The 24,172-nt window shown below is 38.6% G+C and overlaps 1 protein-coding gene across 3 annotated transcripts; it reads left to right on the forward strand.

Moving 5' to 3' along the window:
- Positions 1–2,189: 2,189 nt before the first annotated feature.
- On the forward strand, positions 2,190–23,517 carry LOC144633172 (sushi, von Willebrand factor type A, EGF and pentraxin domain-containing protein 1-like). 3 transcript variants are annotated; one of them, XM_078491977.1, is made up of 24 exons: positions 2,204–2,471; positions 2,579–2,716; positions 3,406–3,579; positions 4,073–4,249; positions 4,972–5,157; positions 5,705–5,878; positions 6,464–6,643; positions 6,894–7,070; positions 7,255–7,422; positions 8,330–8,497; positions 8,586–8,762; positions 11,620–11,805; positions 12,205–12,372; positions 13,260–13,427; positions 14,710–14,877; positions 15,690–15,875; positions 16,375–16,545; positions 16,646–16,813; positions 17,205–17,372; positions 17,963–18,133; positions 19,980–20,147; positions 21,203–21,495; positions 22,049–22,199; positions 22,843–23,517. In XM_078491977.1, exons 1-24 carry the CDS (start codon positions 2,384–2,386, stop codon positions 23,232–23,234), a joined length of 4,365 nt encoding a protein of 1,454 aa, XP_078348103.1. In that variant the 5' UTR covers positions 2,204–2,383; the 3' UTR covers positions 23,235–23,517. The 3 variants fall into 3 exon arrangements, with proteins under 3 accessions (XP_078348119.1, XP_078348103.1, XP_078348110.1); XM_078491984.1 differs by lacking the exons at positions 14,710–14,877; positions 15,690–15,875 and having other exon boundaries at positions 2,208–2,471; XM_078491993.1 differs by lacking the exons at positions 19,980–20,147; positions 21,203–21,495; positions 22,049–22,199 and having other exon boundaries at positions 2,190–2,471.
- The last annotated feature ends 655 nt before the right edge of the window (positions 23,518–24,172 follow it).

The following is a 24,172-nucleotide window of genomic DNA, read 5'->3' on the forward strand; positions in this document are numbered from 1 at the left end:
CAATCAAACCAAGTGAAGTGAACTGAAGTGTAGAAAGTTTAAGTTGGTTTCCGCCTAACTTTCGAGCAATACAAGCAAAAATAAAGTTACCAAAGAGATCTCATAGCATGGTAACAGTTTACTACAGCTAAAAAAAACATGCCAAACCTTAAGCACTCAAGCTGACCCCGCGAAAGAAAGCTGCAGTTAAAACGGACGTTTTATGGCATTTCAAAACCAAAGGGCGCACATTTTGAACATTTTTACGAGCTTTGACTTTAATTTTCTCGAGAATGCTTTAGAATTTAATTACGGGGTCACTAAGACAAATGAATTTCAGTAAGATCTTTTAAATAGTATACAAAATGTTGCCGTGCTATGAGCAGATTTTCGGTTCTTAATTTTCGCACTCATGGCGCCAACTTTAAGCGAAATCCGTCTTAACATCATTTGTTTTGGCAAATTTTTATTTGCCAGTTTGTTTTTTACGATTCTTGTTTTATAATAAATTGTCCGAGTTTAGTGGCTTATAGCCACTTTAGTGACTTATAGCCACCGCCGCCTGGTTAGCTCAGTTGGTAGAGCGCCGGACTGCTGTGCGGGAGGTCGTGGGTTCGAACCCCCGACCGAAACAACACTCAGGGTCTTAAAATAACTGAGGAGAATGTGCTGCCTTTGTAATTACATCTGCAAATGGTTAGACATTCTAGTCTTCTCGGAAAAGGACGATAAACCGTAGGTCCCGTCTCCTGTTTCTTCAGTCTTCTAACAGGGGACGTTAAAGAACCCACACACTATTCGCAAAGAGTAGGGCACGAAGCTCCCGGTGTTGTGGTCTGGCCTTTACAATTGTATCTTAAATTACAGTATGTATAAAGCGCATTTGAACATATATATGGAAAATGCGCTATATAAATGCATTATCATTATTATCATTATCATTATTACTTTGATTTTCTTTTCGCCTGATTCGGTGGGTCCTCTAAATTTCAATGGCATTCTTCCTGTACCAGTTTGCCATAAAGCCTTGTATAACTGAAGATACCTTAACGGTTCAGTGTGAATAAACAGCAAAAATCAGAAATTATTTCGGAGCCGAACTGAAAGTGCTTCTAAGAGTGTTTTAGCCAAACTTCTGTTTCAGTCTGAATGCAATGGCTGATGAATAAATTGTTACAAGTTAACATGAATAACGAACTAAAAGGTCGAGTAAGTCATCTCAGCCGTAATCATATACAAGAAACAAATAGAAGTGTAAGACAAGAACAGGGCCCTGGGACGGGAGACTCTCAAAAGAAATGGGTAAGGATGCTCGTCGAAATTTTGAAAACAACCCCTATAAGAGATCAATATAGATATGGCTCAAGCTTCTTTTGTCCCCTAAAAGATACCAAAAAACTAAAAATATTATTTATATTTGTATATTCTTATTTCCTAAACGAGACCTTGACGGCTAAAAAGATTAGCGTTTTGTCCCCTAAAAGATACCAAAATACTTTTTATATATTGTTTATATTTGTATTTTTCTCATTTCCTAAACGAGACCTTGACGGCTAAAAAGATTAGCGTTTTGTCAGGAACCGACCATACATGTCATAAGACCATGAATCCGAAATTAACACTCCTTTCGTATGGGCTCCCCCCCCGCCCATTTCGTACGGGACTCCCCCCCCCCCCCATAGAAACCATCGTATTTTTTTACGAAGTGTTGGGTAAGCAGGTAAGGCGAAGGCTAGAAACGTACACACGCACACATTGTCAAATAAAATCCGACAACAAGCCCTGCTGTGCGTTACCCCCCCCCCCCCCCCCATAGAAACCATCGTATTTTTTTACGAAGTGTTGGGTAAGCAGGTAAGGCGAAGGCTAGAAACGTACACACGCACACAATGTCAAATAAAATCCGACAAGAAGCCCTGCTGTGCGTTACAGCCCAGATATCCGCTACGTGACAAACTTCACACCGCAAACTAAAACTTTTCACCCAGAGTGGGCATGGGATATCAAAAAGCCTTTGACAACCCCGGTACGGCTCTGTTGCATTTACCCTTCCCCATAGGTTAGGTAGTTCCTTTTTGTCCCCCACCCAGGTCGAGTAGATGTTATGACGAACGAACTTGGCACGCGAACAAGAGCCTTATAAAAATACCAGTCAGGAAAAGGCGTATACCGCTTTTGGAACACATCCAGCAGTTTCCAGACATATGCATCTCATATCAGTGATATCATGTTCCTGTTGAGCTGGGACAACAACACGTTCCTGTTCAGCTTATACTGTGACAAAATCTGAAATGACAGTAATTTGAGGAGGAACTTGTGGTGAAGCGTTTCAGTTGGCAACTTCGCAATCGCGAAGCGTCACATACCGTTTCACAAGGACTTTTAAAACGTAAAATTGAACTTAATGACACCCAAGATGTGGAAAACGTACCTCGTAGTCGCAATTTTCATATTTATTTTTCCATTTATCGAGAGCAAGCGAAAGAAAAGCGGTAAGAATTGTTTGGATTCATTTCAGTGTACTTCAGATGCTTATTTCCATTACTTCCTTTTAGAAATGACGACGTTTATCCTTATGTTTAATTAATTTTCTTCTTAGACTCTATAAATGACTGCCGAAGAACAAATGAAGAAGCTTTTCGGTACTGTACGAAATCTTGTCGGTCTGACAGTGATTGCCGGTCAAACCAGAAGTGTTTATGTGATGGCGATTGTGGAATCAGTTGCGTTAGAAATAGTAAGTGTTGTTAAATGTAAATGGGAATTACCTCTAAATAAGAGGAGTTATTTCATCTTACACCATAAAAATTTTAGACAATTTTTTACAAGTTTTATACGAAGGTCGTGTATATTCAATAAAATATTTTAGCATCTTATTCGTCAACTAACATATGCCGTTTCAGTTATCCCAGCAAAACTGTAATATTAACTGCTATGACAATGTCGTTTAACGTAGACCGGGAGAAAACTTATGATCTTAAGACACAAGATACAGGAAAGCTTATGATAACCTATAAAAGAAAGTATGACCATGCTTTTCTGGGGTGAGCTGTGACCAAAATTTGCGCATTTGATTTAATCAAAAGTCTCTCCTTCAACTTCATCGACAGACGGAGATCGTTTTGGTCCGTCACGCAATTGGATTTGGAGATTTAGTGACAAGCCGAGAATGTCTGTCATGTTCGCGTGACTGGGTATATGAGGCGCCCGCTAAATTAATTTGGGTTTCAAAACTGTGAAAATTAATCAAAAGCTCATAGCATTTAATATATCTCGAAAAAGGACACCCCCAATCAGAAGCTGCTTGTCTTTTTTAACATGTGCATGGGAAGTATTTTCTCAAACAAACGCGCAGGTATTTTCTATTTTCTTATTATAATATGATTTACAATACAAGGCTGATCATATTTGATTGGATGTTCACAGATGTACAATGTGAAGCCCCACCTAAAGCTAAAAATTCTCGTCAAACCGTCAGCAATGGTCGTTCTTTTAACAGTGTGGTGACGTACACATGCAACAGTCCATACAAACTGCGTGGTTCAGCCAAACGAACGTGCAGAGCAAACGGAAAATGGGACGGAAAGAAGGCAAGATGCAGTGAGTATTTTTGAAAGTTAAGCCGGATACTTGAGGGGCGGGGCATTTGGGTGGGGGATGGGATGTGCTGAACTCTATATTAACGGATAGACAATCCGCAAATACCGCAATACTGCGAAGAACTTCGTCGATATCGTAATAAGCATGCATAACTGGCGTTTTCTTTGTAGCGGATGCAAAAATCAAGGCAACAGCGAGAGGCGGCAACGTGAAAACAATGATACGACTTTTACCTGGTTGTTTGTCAAATTAGAGATTAACTGCATACAATCATGTTCTATCGCGCTACATGTTAAGTCCTGTGGTAAAATAAGCATAGTAAAACAGCCTGTTTTTGGGACGACCAGAAACCCGTGAACTGCAAGTCAAGTAAAGCTAAATACATTTTTAAGACTTCTTTAATTAATTAAGGATTTGGTTGTGTCTTAATTATATTCTTTCTCAACTTCCTTCCTTCCTTCCTTTCTTCCATTCTTGTTTCGTTCGTTTTTAGAAATCATGTGCAAAGACCCGGGAGAAATCACTTATGGAAACAGACAAGTAGACGGCATGCAAGCCGGGAAGTATATTAAGTATTGGTGCATTGGTGATGCTTATAAGCTAGTGGGATCAGCTATACTTAAATGCTTGGACACAGGAGAATGGGATAACCCCCCACCAAAATGTGAACGTAAGTAAAAATAAATGGAGTCTACTTCACAGGCGGTCACTGGGTATGCTAATCAATCAATTTATTAATGCCATGACGCGGGATGAGGTTGCCCTACATAACCGAAACAAAGGCTCATGTATAAAACGCATGACAATAATAAGCATAAAATTATGTACAAAGACAAGGGAACTAATGTAATTAATAATTCATTTAATAGTATTATAGAAATCAAGATATAAATATTAGTAAAAATATATGTAAGCTTTACCCCCTCGCGCTAAAAAAGAGTAATTTATACCATCATAGGGCTAAAATCAATAAAAAAAAAAATGATACGCCCCTACCAATATTAAAAATATGTCGCTAAAATCCCTATGTTAAACAATAATGACACTTACAACTAACCTTTAATGTAAAAAAAGTCAAATGTCTCCAACTTCTAGTAAAAGTAAAAAAGTAAGTAAAACCTTTATTTATACACGATAGTACTTAAAGCATAAAACTTGTGTGGTAGTGTAAATAAAAATACAAGTTGAAAGGAACGTCCCTCAAGTTGTGCGAAAGTTTGTAAACGGTAATATTGTAGTACACTGGGATAACTCCCCTTGTTCTCGTTTTTGTTTTTTTTGTTCGTTTACTTCCTACTTAGTATCTACATTGTCATTGGAAATGTGACGGCCGTTTTTTCTTTTTTTTCCAATTTTGAGCTCCTTATGTCTCTTCTGTTATTTTTTATGCAGTTCCAAAGTGTGACCCACCCAAGATTCCAGATTCAGCTACCGTCTACTGGCCGCGAAGAATGCCAAAGAAATTTAAATTCAGCGATCGCGTGTTATTAAAATGTAAAGAAGGATACTTCAAGTCGAAGGGTGGTTTCTTGAAATGTAACGGTCCTGACAACTGGAGTGGCGATATCACTTGCTCACGTGAGTTTTGTTGTCAGTCGATGATATTATAAGTCTCTGGTCCTTTGAAGCTGATTGGTCAGTTAAAACGTTATGTTATTGACTGTAAGACTTTTATAAAGTTTGTCAACAGTCATTGGTCAGTTTCGATCCGTCTACTGTAAATTAAATTAAGTCCATCTGTTTGAGGTCCGTTGGTCGTTTTTGTTAATGTCGCGATAATCGTTTGTAAGATGTAATGTGAGAGGCGTTTGTTCTCAGTCTGTGTACCAGCTTTCTGTAGCCAGTCGTTGAAAATAGTTTGTACTGTAGGTTAAGCATTCAGCAAAGTCCCAGTCGATTCTGTGGTTAGTGAGGCGTAGTATACTAACCGTTACACAAAATGTAAACAAAGGTGGTAATCTCGAATTCCAAGTACTACACAAGTAAAACAAACTCATCACCGGATTACAGGTAAAATGTGATTTGCTTCTGGTCGTTTAATAACCAGCAAATCATGACACTACAATGAAATAAACAGCTTATTATACAAACTTTGATAATCAGAAATTGTATCTTGCTTTATCAGCTAAAAGTTGCGGCAGTCCAGGAGACATTCCCCACGGAAGGGTTATAGGATACGTGTATTCCTTTAAAGAAAGAGTGGAGTACGTCTGCGATGAGGGCTACAAGCTTAAAGGACCTGCTTACAGAATATGTCAGGCGAACGAGGAGTGGGGTGGTAGTCAGCCAGTTTGTGAAGGTACGAAGATCCCCTTTATTTACTTATGGGTTGTTTATCTATCCCTCATTCTTGAAGCACCCTTCTAAAACGCACACTTCACTAAACCAGACAGCTCTCAAAACAGGCATTCCGCGCACCTACACAATTTTCTTAAGCAGATACCTTCCTAACCAGGGAGGGGGGGCGGTGGGGTTTACTTCCTAGCGTTGACGATACGAGGAAGCTCCGCCCGATAGGGCACCTTTTTTAGGCTGGAGATATAAAAAAGGGTAGTTATTTTACGAGTTGGCGTATATAAAAATGGTAGAGAAAACTGCAATCTCGAGCACACCAAACGACAGATCCCCGTTTGCTAAGTATTTCAAGCGAAAAATTACAAAATGAGACTGCAGGTATGTAAAAAGCGTACCATTTTCAATCAAGGATATATAAAAGGGTCTTTTCTAATAAGATTAAATCTTTGTAATAACTAGGTAGTAGGGTGTTTAGAAGATGAAGAGCTAGCAAGTGAAAACATTTCTAGTTAAATAAACTATAATTAATAATATAATATTCTTCATTTTTGTGGGTACCATTAGAAATGGTCATTTTCATTTTTTATAGTCGTGAATTGTGGTCCTCTAAACAAGCCAGATCATGGAGACATAATTGAACAAGTGGCGCTAACATTTGACAATAGGATAGTCTTCGAATGCAACGAAAAAGGCTACGAAATGAAAGGCTCAAGAGTAAGGACGTGTCAAAGTAACGGAAATTGGAGTGGCGCTCCTACAACATGCGAGCGTAAGTACATTATCCATTCAATGTAGCCTTCTATAATTTACAGATGGAGACACGATTGCTCTTCATTTTAGAAGTACGGACCTTGTCAACAGATGATGCCTTGCATTGTTTAAGTTTCATACTCAAGGCATGTGTGATAATCGATGTTGTATGATAAAGCCATACAAGAGCGTAAACCTTTGCTTAACGGGCCTCGAACTTAATAGATTTATTGAATGTGTTTGTTTTCCGTGTTTTGCTATCTGCCTAGTTGTTCAATGTGGAGTTCCTGGACAACTCGCAAACGGACAGCAAAAGGTCAGCAAAGGCTTCGTATACGGTGGATCAGTGACGTTTACGTGCGACAGGGATTACACTTTGAAAGGCACATCCACCATGTACTGTCAAGAAAATAAGCAATGGACTGCCTCTGTTCCACAATGCCTCGGTAAGTATCCGCAGATTAAGAGTCTATGCGGCCATAAATGAACCAAGAGAAATCGAATGCGGAATCTAGAAACCTACAACCCGTAGTTCGATTATTCGATAAGTCAGCAGCTGTTTGTCTTCTTACAGTTGCCTTTTGATCCATGCAGAGTGTTTCAGTTTGGTTTGACTTTTGTTTTCAACAGCTCCTTGTCCAGACCCTGGCCAGCCTCATCAAGGAAACAGGATTGGTGATGACTTCCGTCATGACAAAACAGTTACATTCACGTGTCTTAGAAACTATGTCATGGAGGGTGTGCGAACGATAAAGTGTACAAACGGTCAATGGAGCACTTCCAAACCAAGTTGTATGGGTAAGTTATATTTCCTGTTCAAGCCTGTCGGTCAACCCAAAACAAAGATAGAGACGCATCTGACCGATGACAATAAACGTAAAAAAGCAGTGAAGCTTACTGAACTCGAAGCATGCGACCGCTTTAAGCTAAGCAAAAAGACTAAAAGGGGCTTCAGCACTCCACCGAGTCCATTGAGCATTGAGGCTTTTAAAATACTCTTGTCTCTCACAAAACACATGTTATAATTTCACGCAGAGCCAGTAAAAAGACGTCAAATGAACCATAATAAACTGAATATTTCTTGGTAATCAGGAAGCGGGATATTCAGTTCTTGGTAAAACTCCACTGCACTCGCCTCTTATATTTAGACCCCAACTTTAAATTTGATGATGTTAAAAAGCTAAAGCGTCTGTTTTATTAGTTATATTGTCGCTGCTGTTATTGTACTCATGTATGTAGGTGTTGTGGTGGCTAGCTATAAAGCATTGGGAAAAAAAACTTTCACCTATCATTAAGTCACATGAGTTATATGATGTAACAGGGGAAGAAATGACACAAAACCGATTGCCGGTCGTCTGAACCATAAAAAAAGAATTCACTTCTTCCGAACACATTATTAAATGCTCAAAAACCTTCACAAATCCCCATATTAAAGTTGCACATTTTTGTAAAATTGTTAAATGAATTTCAAAATGGCGAAATAGTTTTCAGTCAGAATTTTTAACCTACGTTGCATCTGAGCTCATGGGAAGCTTACAATCGGTTTTGTTTTCTACAATTATGAATGCGAAATGAGCGCAAGTGGCAGTTATTCTAAGAATTCGCGCCTTTTTAGGGGAGGCGTAAGCGGTATATTGAGGCAAATAAAAAGGAACGTAATTTTCTCGTCTGTGGCTGATTGGATTGTTCGTGTTGGACTCCGTAGCACCATGTAACAAACTCGCCCCTCCAGTTCATGGAAGGAGATCGGGAGATGGCGTCAGACATAGAAGTTATGTGAGGTTTTTTTGTTCTTATGGCTATACAAGGATTGGTGCCCCTTCTGTCACGTGCAACGATGGTAAATGGAACAAGCCGGCTCCAGTCTGCAAAGGTTAGATTAAGTTCTTACACTGACAAGTTTTGGAATGCTTAGCACCTAACCAGCCAACAACACAGGTAATCAATTTTTCGATCTACAGGTATTTGCCTACAACTGATAACTCCATCCAACGGAAGACTGCAAGGTTATAAAGCTCGATATCTTGAAGGAGATGAAGTTACGTTTTCTTGCAACAATGGCTTTGACCTGTTTGGAGACGCCAAGCTGCGCTGTGTTGGCAGCCGGAAATGGAATTCCAGAGAGCCAGTTTGTAAAGGTGAGTTTGTATTTCTTCTAAAGCGTTTAGGTCTGCCCATGACCATGCAAACGATTTTTCAGTTGTCTTTATTTTTATCACCTTTCTTCATGACAGTCAACTGCTGTCATAAAGAAGACATCATCTTACACTTCGTTGTTAAAATCTTGTTTAAGTTGATTATTGCAAGAAATGAACAATTTATAAGTCATTTGTATGAATTCGGATTTTCAAGTAACCTTTTCGCCAATCTAAGGAGATATATACCAGCCAAGAAATGAGCCGTAGAAATCAGATGGATGTTTTAAGCCTTCGAGAACGCTGCAGTGAAACAATTTTGATAGAAAAATGATATTGTCCATCCAGATTTCTGGATAATACTTGATAAAGAAATACTTCTTGATCAGAAAATATTTATGTTACATTGCAGTTTAAAAAGAGGTGCCTACGTTGTTGTTAGCATGCATGCACTTTGCATTTTTCTGTGGATCCCGTTAAATTTAATGTAAGCCTAAAAAACATACGAAACGTTGACGGGTAGGCTCAAGAAACTTTGTGTGGATAACATGAACTTGTAACTGTAGGTATGGGTTGCCTCGCTAACCCGTAAGTTGAAAACAACGCATTTGCACCGAAGCGGAAGGTAAATCTAATATATCCTTTCCACATGAAGTTTTTATTGGTCTGAGCACTGGTCGTGGCCACTATGGTGAATTCTTCGGCAAGGCTCTTAACTTTTCTCTCACAGTGACTTTGCCCACACAGGTGTATAAATGGATACCAGCGATTCCTTGGTGAAACCTGGCAGATTGTTAATGTTATGTAAATGTAAACGTTGTTTGGCATTGCCATGTACTTAACTTCATATCTCTTCGAGGGATGCCACAGAAACAAAGGAAACAAACACTTTAAATGAACATAACGTAGTTAAAAATCCCAACTAGCAGGGGGCAGACTAGTTGGCTATATAAAAAGCTTGACCAAGGATTTGAACTCGGAACGATCAATAACAAATCCAGCTAGTGGCAGGGTGGAGGGCTTGAACTCGAGCTCTCCAGATTACAACACCAGCGCCTTAAACCACTCGGCCACGCTGCCTCCTGGAGAATAACCTGTGATTGACTAACAACCCATCCTTGGGGGGGGGGGGGGGGGGGGGGGGGGGGAGGGGGATTCTCCTAGCCGCTTTATGCTACAGAAACCGGAGTTAATTCCCTACAATAGCAGGAGGGCATTTTGCGGGCGCATGCGTGCAACCGCTGTACAAAGACCGCGTGATCTTGGGAATAAAAATGGCGCGGAAGATTCAAACTTTGCTTTTTGTACTGTTTATCGTCACATAATTTAATATAGACGTAAATTTCGCTAAAAAAGTGTTTTGTGTGTTGCAAGGCTCTTATAAAGCAGATTTTCTGGCCTGCTTCGGGATCGTTGTTGAAAATAATGGGAAAATATGTGGGACAGGTAGGAAAGCCTTCACCGACAGAAATCAAACAGGCCGTAAAAAGAGGAAAACATTTATTCGTGTGCTGGAGTGTGATATATTAAGATCAAAACTTCATATCAAATCAATTGCTGTAATACAAGCAGAGTGCGAGCAATATTATAGCTTGTCGGGAGATTTTTTGCCTAAAGGGACGGCCACCAAAGAAAAGGGTTTTCCCTGAGGGGAAAGACATGTTTGGGTGCTCTGCACATGATAATGCAGCTCATTGATGACTCTAAAGCAAGGCCAACTTGCCCTCGACTGGCAAACAGGGTTTCCTGGACACATTTAGGCGACACAGAATCACATTTAGGCGACACAGAAGTAAAACAGTCGTTATAACAGAACGAACATCAATCTTAAAGAAACAAACGTTGAAATGAAAATTTGAAAATAACATTGTTTATAGTTAAAAATTATTTCTTAAGACATTTTATGCAGCAGTTATTAGAACGTTTCTGAAAAATATATATATCGCTTGTTTGTTTCATGCTATTTTTTGACTGGTGATCAAGGCTAGATTTTGTTAAAGGAGCCAAAAATGTACTAATTAACATAGTAAAATGTAAACAAATAGTCTACCAGCAAAGAATTACCATAACACTTTAAAATTAAGACCGATCTCAGTAATTCTTTTCTTGTTCAACGGAATAATTGTGGTACATCGAAATGTGAAGTTATTTTGACCAATGCTTAAGTTTAAGGAAATAATCACAAACGATAGTTTCTCTGTTAGAATAAACCAGCGAGAACGTACGTTAAAGAAAGCTAAAAATTACCACAATAGACCATTTTTTAACGCTACATTCGCAGCATTAGACGATAGTTCAAGTACATCAGGCTCCATCTATCATCGGTAGACGCTGGAGATCAAGGTTAGATTTTGAGATTTTTGCATCGTGAGAACGATGAAATTGCAGTTTTATGAAAAATCTAATCAAAATCATGACCACTCGCTCAAACCCGGGATACTTGATTATAACATCGTATAGTTAAAACTGCTGTTTTATATTTTAGTACTAAGTAGCCGTAGCGCTTTGTCCGTTTAGATCTCCCAGCTATTAAAAACATGAGCAAGGTATTACGGTTCTCGACATTCGGTCGCCATTTTGTCCACGCGCAATGTTTAATACACATAGCCAAAGTCGATCAGATAAACGGCACGCCGACACCAAAGTATGCTGGTTGTTGTCAGAAGATAAAGCAAGGACTCTTAGTATCGTATACAGCAAATAAAACTTAAAACACCTTTTATTTTGAGCTGAAAGTTAGGCCATAAATTGTGAAAAATATGTAAACAATCGATAGCAGAACTTCTCTGTCGTGCGCACTAGCCCATATCGACGCATGCGCACGCAAAATGCCCTCCTGCTCCCTACAATATTCTTTCAGCTCGTTGCAGATTTTCAGGCAGACCCGCTCACGGGTATTACAACACAGGCAGTTGGAATAGAGGTGACATGATCAGACACGGTGTAAAAATAACTTACGGCTGCCTCGCTACTTACACGATGGTGGGAGCTAATGTGCAGGAATGCGACAATGGGGGCTGGACCAATGCTGTTCCAATGTGCAAAGGTACGTTTGCATAAAACTGAAATCAATGTCTGCCCATATAAACCTGGCTCAGACCATCCGCTCATAGGATGCATTCAACTGCATGTCTGTTCCTATTCTTTATCAATCAATAGCTTTAAATCATAGTAATTAATGAATCAATAAAAATCTGAAGGTATCAAAATTATCGTTATTTTAACTTGCACAAAGACTTGTATGTCGTCACAGTAAATATGATTTCAGGAAAACCGTAAAACCCAGTAAAAAATTCTCAGGGACCAAAGCTTGCAATAATAAACGGGAGCAGAGAGTATTTCGCCTTCCCCCAACCGTCCTCGAGGCATTTACCTAAAGACAAAGAAGTTGAAAGAGCAACAAATACTTTTATGAACATATTTACCTTTTTTTCTTTACTATTAGCCTCCTGTCGACCTCCTGCTAATATCGCTCACGGAAGAAAGATTGGTTCTGATTTCAGCCACGGCAAAACAATAAGGTTTGAATGCGATGCCCGGTATACTCTTGACGGCAATACCAGACTGACATGCAATGATGGAGCGTGGGACTCAAATCCCCCAAGATGCAGAGGTAGAGATTTTTTTTTTTTTCGAAAGATGAAATCTTTTACACAGATGCGATAATGAAAAAATAGAACTTGAATGCCTCAAAGTTAAGATGTAAAGAACTAACTTTCTCTTACAGAGAACGTTTTAGGTCTCAACTAACTTGAATTATTTCGACCCAAAACCTTTTTTGCTGTTTCGTTGAAGTTGTGCGTCCTCAATTCTGAAAAAAAAAAAAGAATCTTGAGCTGTATAGGCGAAAACCGACCTGATACAAAAAATGACACTGGCAAATGATCAGAAGGGTTTTAGCAATGTCATTGTCTGTTAATACCAAGTTATTTAATGCTGATCAAGAATTCAACACAGACCAGCATATTTTTTCAGTAACGTGAGCATCTTCGTCCTAGGTATCTACTTTGTGGGATCCTGTGACTCTTCGAAAACGAACACCGAAAAAAATATATTTAGCCCCTCTCTCTTTTTTTCTATTAAGTTTCCTCTCTAGTAAGCGGCCCTCTGGAAGTCTAGTTGTCCATTGTTCATTGCTTTAAATTATCCCCCCCCCCCCCCTTCCCTTTTAAACCACCTCCCTACTAGATAGATGATGGATTAAGTTGGTAATCATTTCAACAAGAAAACAAGGTTTCGATAGGCTTTTATATTTATTCGTGCACTGCAATTACTTTTTGTTTGAAAATGTGTCACTAACAGCACAAAATCACAGAATTCCACTTTATTTCTTTTATATGTACCAACCTGGTTTGAGGTTTGAAATAAGCTCCCGTTCTCTAATGTGCAACCCTCTCTAATTAAGCCCCCCCCCCCCCCCCCCCCCCCCCCCCACCCTCAAAAGGTCTCAAAAAGAATTTTAAAGCCATTTTACGGTAAATGAAAATATAATCCTTTTAGCACCATGCAGCAACCCAGGAGCGCCATTGAATGGAAACATACAAGGGGGCGACTTCAAACACAACTCGTGGGTGACATTCGTCTGCAATCCGAATTATCAACTTGATGGCAAAAAACAAATACAGTGCAAGGATGGAACTTGGAGTGGCTCTGTGCCTAATTGTATCGGTAAGCAATAAAAAACTGATTATAATCAGTCTGAGTATCAGTCGTTTTTTAAAGGACACTGGGTAAAATAGGGCGAGGAAAAGGGGGCCTACCTTTTCCTTCCCCTTATAGGTAGGCCTGATGTTCGGGCTAGCTACTACCAGATCAAATCTCATTTATTAAAGGGGCAAAGCGTTCTTTAAGTCATCATGGTCCTTATTTCAGCAAGCTTTGATTGGACTGTGATATGGCTCTAAATTGCGGCATAAAATTTGCCAAAGCAAAGCATGCTTAAATTGACCAATTACCTTCGGTCTAACGATATTTCCTTATGACAAATACGATCTTATTATATTTAACACTCGACCTTCATCTTTATAGTTTCTGGTTAGAAAACGTACCAGGTACTTTTAGACTTTTTTTACAGTACCTGGAAGTTTATTTTTCGTTCTTTCCTCTCGGTACGAGAAGCTATTCTCTCTTACACCGCTAGAATTAGTCCATATGGCCAAAACTGTTTTATTATTATTATTATTTTGTTAATCCTTTAAGGGTAGTTTAATTAAGACACAGCCCAAGAACGAAAGTGAGACACATGTATTACAACTTCTTACAGACATACCGGATGCTCTTTTGACGAGAACTTTGCAATGTTGCGGCGCAATGTTCCAATATTGATTGACAGTTTGTTCGTCACAACTTGCAACTTCAATTCAGATTTGCTCGAGCAAGTTGCCAAGTTCTGGTTTTCATTTTGCCGTATAAAACGAGGTTATACCACCTTTGTTTTAAAGAAACAGAAAATAATTGCCCCTTATTCGACTGTTTATCAACAGAATGCGAGAAAAAAAAGCGACAGGCTTAGTTTACATTGCTAAGCTAGGAATTACGCTTCAAAATTACAAACGTAAGCCGTAACTTGCGGAGCAAATTTGAATTTTTAAGTATAATTCCAAGTTTGGCGATTTCAGACAACTAAGCCTGTCGGTAATATTTCTCTCAGTCTGTTGATAAGCAGTCGACCATAGGACAATTATTTCATCCATCTATGAAACAGAGGTGGAATTATTATGTTCCATACGGGAAAATGAAAACCGGAACTTGGCAACTTGCTCAGGAAAATTTGAATTAAAAGTTGCAAGTTGCGACGAGCAAAACAATGCAAAGTTCCCATCAAAAGAACATCCGGTTTGACTGTAAAGGCAGTTCAAAGGCTTTAAACAGCTAACTGTTAACCTTTATTTTTTGTTGCGTTTATTTAGTAACTTCCATTTTTTTATTTATTATGTTCGTGTCAACACAGCCGTGTGTCCAGATCCCGGGATACCAGATAATGGTAATCGCCTGGACGACAACTTTCAGGATGGGAAAACAGTTACTTTCAGATGCAATAGAAATTATGACTTAAAGGGAAATGACACAATTTGGTGTAAAGGTGGAGTGTGGAGTAGTGACGCACCTGAATGCAGAGGTACCGTTATTAAAATAACTGCTATTCACAATAACCGTTATAATACGAGAATTACAATTGGCAATTATTGCAATAAATATGTAGGAACTCCACTTTCGCGAATTTAGTGTTGTCCCAGCTTCTAGCAATCATTTATTTTTCCACCGGGAACAGAGGTCTGAAAATTCCACGCGCACAAAATGCACAGGGGACCCAAACGTTGTATTAGTTATACATAATCTCATAATAAAAATTGTTCTTATTTACCTGCGTTCCAGTGTCTTTTTTTTGGCCGGTTTGGGGGCGATTCGAATCAGAGTGAAGGCGGTTTACGTTGCGAGTTTCAAACGTTAATCGGTCTGTCGCAATGTCAACACGACGCGTCTCAAGTTTCAGTTATTATTAACTCAAGTTGCTAACACCATTAACTATTAACTCTCCTCGCGGGAAGTTTCGTGTTAATAATAACAATAAATGAAAACTTGAGACGTAATTGAGGCGCGTCGTATTGACATTGCGACAGACCGATTATAATATTAAAATTTGAAACTAGCAATGTAAACCGCCTTCACTCTGATTCGAATCGCCCCCAAACCGGCCAAAAAAAGACATTGGAACGCAGGTAAATAAGAACATGTTTATTTTAAGATTATGTATAACTAATACAGCGTTTGGATTTCCTGTGCAAAATGCATGTATTTCGTGTTTCTAACTGTTAGAGTAAAATCAAAGCTATAGAGCAGAAATTCCATTGGGTGCTATTATTCATCTTTTAACTTGGGCACTGTTGGGGGTAAAACCGTTCTAAAAGTTTTTTTATTATTATTGTATAGGTCGATGTACTTTCGATGGTAACCCTGACAATGGATACACACCAACTCGTTTCTTTAGGAGAGATGAAAGTCTGCCACATGGTAGCAATGTAGAGTATGCTTGTGATGTGTCGTACACTTTGGTTGGCTCAAACGTCCGCCACTGCGTCAATGGTTCATGGAATACGAGCCTTCCTTCTTGCAAGGGTAGGTTTATTTTGGACACTAGAAAAGGGTTGTTAAAGCTGTTATTTTGAGATTTCTAAGCATGCTATTCAAAGCGGAGCTACCAGCGGCCTGAAGGGCCGCAGAGCCCCGTACCCATAGAAAATTAGCAGAACCATGCCTTTGGTTTTTCATGGTCATCATGGCTAGCGACATGGTTCGCGGGCGCGTGCGCCCTAGCGACGACGACGTCGCCCCAATATGGCGACCATACTCCACAAATAGGTTTAAAGTTATGGTTAACGTCAGCTTACATCTTTAATATTGAACATCCATGTCATGGTCAATTGACAGCTGTCAAAGTAAGGTATCCGCTGACCTACTAATGGTTTACATTGGATTACGGGCTCAAGTGCTAATTTTTTTTTCTGCAAACAGCCAGTAAATTCGGATTTACAAAAAGGGCGAAGTAAATAACCAGAGAGCTCCGCTTTTAGGCTTGGCTAAATTTATTTAATATTTTTCTGCTTTTTTCGGGTAGCTTCCTGTGATGATCCTGGGTTAATAGTGAATGGTCATAAAACTGGAAGCGACTTTTCCCATGGACAGGTGCTAACGTATAAATGTACTGTACAAGGTTACAGTTTGGTTGGCAATCCTCGATTAATATGTAACGACGGCAGCTGGGACTCAGATCCGCCGGAATGTAAAGGTAAATAGTCTCTCGCTTTGTTTATTAATTTTATACAAGTAACAAGTGCTCGCTAGTTTACTTTATTGACTATATTCTTCATGTCTGTATTATTTTTCAGCTTCTTGCAATGCATTGCCAGCGATATCTGATGGTACAGTACATAATAACGGTACTAGCCATGGGGCATTAGTTTCTTTTTCATGCAAGAAAGGATTCCAACTTAAAGGATCGCAACGGATTATGTGTTTGGATGGAAAATGGAATGAAACGTCTCCAACTTGCAAAGGTATGAACAATTCTCTAACATTCCTATTAAGCATTTCCCTCACATCGTGACGATGACTTTTGTCCACCTTCATTTATTCAGTTATGTTTTCTTGCTTGTTTGCTTGTTTTTTGTTTGTTTTCTATAACAAAGAGCTAACTAACACACTTTTCCGAGTTTCGACGAAGTTACTCTTATTGCTTCAAATTGATTATCTTCTGAGCTTTTGTCTTGCCTAACAGAACGAAACAACAACAGTTCATTTAGAAACTACTCACGTTTTTTATTCAAACTTCTTTTTAGTATTTAATTACTAAATAGTTTACTGAGTAAGGACATGTTTAAAAAGTGACATTTATTGTTATGTGTATGTTTTTTTATTATGTTTATTTATTTTATTTTATTTTTACAGGTACTTGCAAAGGTCCACGACCACTCGACAACGGAAGAATCATCGGGGACGACTACAGCTATGGCTCGTCAATTAATTTTGTATGCAATTTTGGCTATGATTTACGTGGTCCAGCCTCTTTAACTTGCACGAAAGGAGTATGGAACGGGAAAATGCCAGAGTGCAAAAGTGAGTAATCAGCAATTATGCAAAAGAACACTAATTAGTTGCAGTTTATTCGTTCCATCCTATTAAGATGCAAGATTCCGAAAGAATGTTGCATCAGAGCCTTACAAAAACACACAGACTTATAAACAGCATGCACTTTTCGTTAGAGTTCTTACCTTTTGCATTGCTGTGCATGGAACTAAATGATATTTAACAATTAGACTACGAGCCCGAGTTTTCTATGAGCAAATAGTCAACTCGGCTGCGCCTCGTTGACTATCGCTCATAGAAAACGAGGGCGAGTAGTCTAATTGTTTTAGTAGAAACTCCAAAGGATTTCAGTCCAAAACCTACAATATTGTGCACTTTGAAGACAAAAATCAGGAAAATTTACCGCTTTCCATCGGCGATTAGAAAACAGTGGGAGAACCAATCAGATTCGCGGATTTCCAATAGAACACATCTGAGTTTCTACTAAATGAGGATAAATACTTCAGCTGAAACTGAAGTTGCAGCGGTAGAACATGTTGAAAAGAAAGTGCATTTAACAGCCCACGCCACTTTTATTTTTTATTCATGTAAATAGCTTCTTATTATTCATTTCTTACTAGAACGCTGCAAGGATCCTGGGCACCCTTTAAATGGTCGGCGTTCAGGCGCTAACTATACCCACGGTGGTGTTGTGCAATTCAAATGCAAAGACAGGTCTTTTGACCTTATTGGGGCATCGCGAATAACATGTGATGAGGGCGAGTGGAGTCATCTGAGACCGTCTTGTGAAGGTAGGTTCGTAAAGGTACATTGCTAACAACAATTTAACTGGGAATGTGCACTTGAATCTTATGCGTGAAGTATACGGGCGTGTAGATCTGAACCACCTAAAAGTTAAAGGTACACTGTCACCAATTTCACTTTACAAACTTAAGAACCTAAAGACATGGAAACTACGAAAAGTGATCCAATTTTGTTAAAAATCACCATGCAAGTGTACTGAAGCGACAAACAACTGATATTATTGTGGTGTCATCAGGAACTTTAGATATCTTCTTGAAAAAGTCATGCTGATTTTTTCAAGTTTTGTCCTTGTGGACCAGGAAAACAGCTAAAAATTATTATGGCTCCCTTCTTCCTTCAACAACAATTTACTTTATACCTCCATCTTGATGTACTAGGTACATTTCATGCACAAGCAGACCTATTGGCTAATTTTAGAACTTTTTACCGAAAAGCATTAAAATACTTACAACCATGTAGAAAATACATACATAGTGTTAGCGAGCTATTTTGCATAGAAATGTCAATATCCGAAATATTCAATGTTAATTGCTAAATATAGCAAAATTTCGATTGTAGTTGTTTTGAAAGAAGTTTAGAACCATACTTGGCTTCAAAATTTATCTCATGGATTTAATGTATTTATTAACCAACATTGAACCTGACGTACTAAGTAGCATCAGTTTAAACTAATCAGGCCAGTCGAAATGTACAGGATATTTTTTCTTGAATCGCAAAAACAATATTATCCGTGCTTTCTATAACTAATGTTTCATTTCTCACAAGATGCTCTGCATTAAAGAAATTTAATGCATTAAAGAAACAACGCGCTGATCGTACAAAAAGAGCAAATTGGTGTACACAATTCGAATGAAACTAAGGGCGGATTTATTTGCAACATACGCGTATACTGGAAAACGAGACGACGTATTTATTTACGTCGCATTTTTGGTTATGCGTATGGGGTATGCGATTAAGCAATGGCGAAGCGTAGCGATCTAGTTAGGCAACTAGATCTCAGTATTATCGTTTCCTTTGTATGTCCTTGAATAATAACCCCAAAGAAGAGACTGATTGGTGACCTATTGAATGCTCTTATCTCGTGTTTGTTGAAGAAAAATGACTGAACAATTTGATTATAGTGAATCTAAAGCAAATTAGACCCTAGAAAATATTACACAGTATTATTCAGAATACGAAGACGCAATTTTTGACCACGGTTGTGTGTAAATTTGAAATGTACGACTTGAATGCATTTTTTCGATACGCAACCGATTAATCACATCAGTACCCTCCACGCGTAACCAGGAATGTGACGCAAAAGCATACGTTCTCTAATATTTTCAACTTTTTGTAATAATCTCACAGCGCAGCGAGTTGCATGTAACTATACGCTCGCTAAGTCATTTACCGGGAATTTTTGAGTTCTCAATTATTTCGAAATACATTTATTCCTCACAGAAATATGAATGAATTTTAACATTCGCTCTTGTTGTTTGTTTGCTTGTTTGTTTGTTGTTGTCGTTTTTCTGGGAATCTTGTGATACAAAGATAAATTGTAAGATATGAAAGTATAAACAATTAGGAACCACAGGCGTACAATTGAAGCTGTTTCAGCCTCGTGCCCCTTCTCATCTATTTTCGTGTTAAAATCACTGGTCATATCAGCTTTGTCATATTCAGGCAAGCTACATTTATTTCACTACTCGATAAAACTTGTTTGTGGTATTGTGAGGCAAAAAAGCCAGTACGCGTTAGAAATGCGACAGGTATACGCGTCAGTATGTTGCAAATAAATACGCCCTAAGATCAACGTTAAGTGCTTAATACTTTCGTGTACCTTAACTTTGACAGCTCGATGTAGTAACCCTGGCATACCTGACAATGGTACAAAAGAGGGCAATGATTATCGAAGCAGAGCAAATGTCACCTTTAAATGCAATCCTCCACTGGAGTTAATTGGGAGTCGCGTGATATTCTGTCAGGATGGGAAATGGTCCGCTGCCAAGCCCACTTGCTCTAGTAAGTAGAAATCAATATTGTAAATATTTAAAGTTAAAGGTAAAGGTAAAGGTAATTTATTTTACGTCAAAAGCACGGGAGTGGTTGCCCAGTCTCCCGAGCCAGAGGCTCATGATAAAAGTGTTTGATAAACTATATATTAAAAAATACATCATTATTATATTATTATTACTCGTTAAAAATACAATATTAAAAAACGATAAAACTACAACATGTCTGTAAAAGAATCATTAAAAACAAGAACTGCATTGGCAGCCACCAAAGTTTGTTGCATTTAGATGGTTAATAAAAGTTGGAACGTTTGGAGCATTTTTGGCTGCCGGCGGTAGCTGATGACAGTCGAGGCTCTAGTAAGCGGACACCCTCGGGACGCGAAAAAAGTGTTCGTAACTGGAACTGGCCGCTTACGAGAATGGTTCTCGTAAAGAGGTCATTCGAGCTAACAATAACTGGACGGACGTGGATGACGATAAAACAAACACTGAAATGTGGTACTTGATTGATAAAAACAAGATACAGAGGTTTTTGTATAGGATTTTCTTTGAGGTGTCCGCTTACTGGAAGAAATAGTCTAAGTCGTAATCTGCGAAAGTGTCCGCGGCCGCTTACGGGAATGTCCGCTTACGGCAATGTAAAAATACAGAGTTTGTATGGGAGTTAAAACGGGGTTTTAAACAAAGCGGCCGTAAGTAGAGCTGTCCGCTTACGAGAGTGTCCGTTAAGAGAGCTTCGACCGTATATCGATTCTGGAAAATTCAAAAAGTAAAAATGATGACTAATTCTTAAACAAGGTTGAAATCAAAATTTCCATTATATTGCTGTTGCCTGGCAGTACTTTTCCTCTTTCTTTAGTTACGTTTTTTTTTTTTGAACGTCTGTCATTTATTTTTTTTGCAACCATAATGTACGTTCATACTTCCTGAGGTTACTAAGCAACCCAGCTTTTAATCTCAGGACTAAGTTTTTCAAAGAAAGCAACACTAAATGTGCCTCGTCCTAATGACTCAATGACCAGTATAAATTCAAGTAAAACCATAGAATGTTGTATCTTTTAGGTTGTGGAAGACCTCTTGGTTTGGAAAACAACACAGATCAGGCAATCAGGATCACATCACCTGCATCCGCTATAAACTCTGTTTATGGACCCAGTGCTGCACGACTTAATGGTCCTTTCGCTTGGTGTCCATCACAAAAAATTTATTTACAAATTGATCTCGGTAAAGATTACAAGCTTACGGCGATAGCTACACAGGGGGGCGAAGGCCGAAAAACGTGGGTAAAAATGTACAGAATTAGCTTCATGGCTGGTGACACAATTATTACTTACAGTGAGTCTGGATCACCGAAGGTAAGAGTCACGTAGTACTCCATCTGAGTCATGTTATCGTCATTTTCATAATCACAATAATAATAATAATGATGCACAAATTACGATTTCTGGATCTAGCAATTGTTGCGCCTTTGCAACTTAAATTGAACGTTCAACTAAATAGTGATAGAATATTATGGAATAGTATGTGTCGTTGCTTCAAGCGACGACATGTCGACATGAAGACGGTAACATTGTTCGAATTAGTTCTCTTTATAAATTCTGACGCTGACTTATTTGAGCGTAAAACAACAAAACGTTTCGACCGAGAACCTTCGGTCTTCTTCGGTTGTTAACATGGCAGAAAAAGCAACGGCTTTTTTAACGGTTACACATTTGTACGCGCGCGTATGTGTAACCGTTTACGTTAAAAAAAGCCGTCGCTTTTTGTCGGACGGAATTTTGCGTCTAAGATTTGAGGTTTATTTTCTCGAGGAGCGAGGGCTTATTTCAGGAATTTTACGGTACACCACAAGGTACACTTTAGTGGACATTTTTAGCTAAGCGCACGTTTATTTTGTTTTTCTTTAAGATTATCGAGGCAAACAAGGACGCATCGTCTGTCGTGAAACACAAGTTTAAAGAGCCATTTGTAACCAAGACTGTACGGATACATCCCCTGACTGTAAGTGGAGAGTCAATCTGCTTGAGAACGGAGCTATACGGATGTGATCCTACGCCTGGTAATTTTTTTATAATAGAGAAACAATTAACATTGTTTTGTTTTGTTTTTTGTTAACATATTTTTAGTATTCTTTTTTTATATACGTTTTCGTATTATCCTTCTGCAAATGATTAACACTCCAAAATTTGCTATAATAATTTAATAATAGTTATACTGTCAGCATTTGAACTGTGTGTGGGTGATTGAATACATTTTTTTACACCAAGCTAGCCTGAACAAAATTAAGGCTTGAGGAACTGGATTCGAACTCATGACTATTGTAATTTCAAATGGCTATTTAGCTAGGCTTGCTAAGTTGCGTGTATAAAAGTGATTCACCCGCAGTTCAAATATATGACATTTCATTATTCGGGCATTCAAATCTTCATCCCCTATAACAAACACACAAAGTGACCAGCTCCCAGATGTATTGGCAACTAGACCCGGTGTGGCAGACGTTGAAGAATTGAGTATTTCATGTTGCCTGATATTTTTATTTCACGCTTTCTATTCGCAGCTGCTACAGTTGTGTACATAACTGAGTTGATCGTTCATGTAGAATGTGTTTCACGAGCTCAGTAGCACAGAATATAACAGTATTTTTCGTCATTGAAATAAATAAGAAGTTTAGAGTTAAGGTCACTTTTATTTGTTTCCTTTAGATTGTGTTCTGGTTGGATCAATGTTCTGGGGAATGTGGGCGTTCAATAAAGACGCCTTTAACTACTACAGAGCTTATATCACAAAGATGAGTGACACGCACGTTGACTTCGCCTTGAAATTCGATAAACGCCTAACGCGCAGTTACAAGAGAACCGAGCCAGTGCTCATCATTGATAAAGTTCCATCAATGGAGGATATCACTGTTAATTCACCAGTTATAGCTGAACACAGAACCGATCAACCGCGCTGGTATCGAAGCGGTACTGTCAAGGGTACCTCGGGTTCAGCCTTTGTGTCAGTAGAGTTTGATGACGGTAAACTGACAAAATGGGTCAGACTGGAAAACCTCCGTTTAGTGAAACGACCACGCTTCTGTGTGGATAATATCTAACACAGAGAAAACCAGGGTTAAATAGAAGAACTGAAGTACTTCGATTCTTCAAAAAACAAGTCAGAATAGCATTTGTAGTAAAGATAAAAATATATCATTTAGTTTAAAATAATTACTGTCGAGAGAGGCAAAACGTGTCAGCTACGTAACGCTTAAGAACAAGCGAAATTAATATTGTTATCAACCTGTCGCAGGATTGTTGTTTACTTTTGTAGAAACAGTTTATAACTGTGTAATTCGACTGTACAAAATAAAGTCATGAATAAAGAAATAACTATTTTTATCCTTGGTTATCTATTTATTTGTACCAATATATAATGTTGGATGTTTTTTTTTCTTTCCAACGCTTATGCAGCAGGGCTTGTAAAGAACGCAAACTCTGCCTCTTGTTAGAGCATATTTTATGAAATTTAAGCTTTCGCGTGAGTAACGGAAACTAGCGTTACATTAGAGAAACGTAAACAAACATTACGCAATTCGCAAAGCAACCTTGTCACGTTAATCCTCGCACGTGAGTTGAGCAGAAGTTCCCACGAGAAAAATGATGTTATCAAAAGCTTTTCCTTTGCATGGTTTACGCTGTGTGTCGGCAAAAATAATTATTTCCTTTTCGGCAAACCCACAACTCAGTCCTGGGGATCGCTTAAACTTTAATAAGTGACCGAAATAGTCACAGGCCCAGGGCAGTGTTTGACCTGCGAGGTTAACTCGTCAAGATTGTACAATTAGGATTATCGCTACGAATATTTGTTGATTAGTTTTAAGTAAGTCATAAGTATAATTGTTGATTAGGGTTAGTAATTTAGCTTTTACGCCTTCTCAGAGTTACTACGTGCACGTACTGTTTAGGAATTACGGAAAACCGCGATTCCACGATAAATTAGGTAATCTCGGTATCACCTTTTGGTCGGACCCGAAAGTGTTAACTTTATTATCCC

Source organism: Oculina patagonica, chromosome 1 (assembly GCF_052425735.1).
Source record: "Oculina patagonica isolate OP01 chromosome 1, crgOcupat, whole genome shotgun sequence".
NCBI classification, from domain to species: Eukaryota; Metazoa; Cnidaria; class Anthozoa; order Scleractinia; family Oculinidae; genus Oculina; species Oculina patagonica.

Excerpts from the sequence above, each read along its gene's own strand:
- LOC144633172 (XM_078491977.1), top strand. The coding sequence starts at position 2,384 with ATGACACCCAAGATGTGGAAAACGTACCTCGTAGTCGCAATTTTCATA. Across the intron at positions 2,472-2,578 it reads GAGCAAGCGAAAGAAAAGCG|ACTCTATAAATGACTGCCGA; the intron begins GTAAGAATTGTT and ends TTTTCTTCTTAG. Across the intron at positions 18,134-19,979 it reads TCTGAGACCGTCTTGTGAAG|CTCGATGTAGTAACCCTGGC; the intron begins GTAGGTTCGTAA and ends TAACTTTGACAG.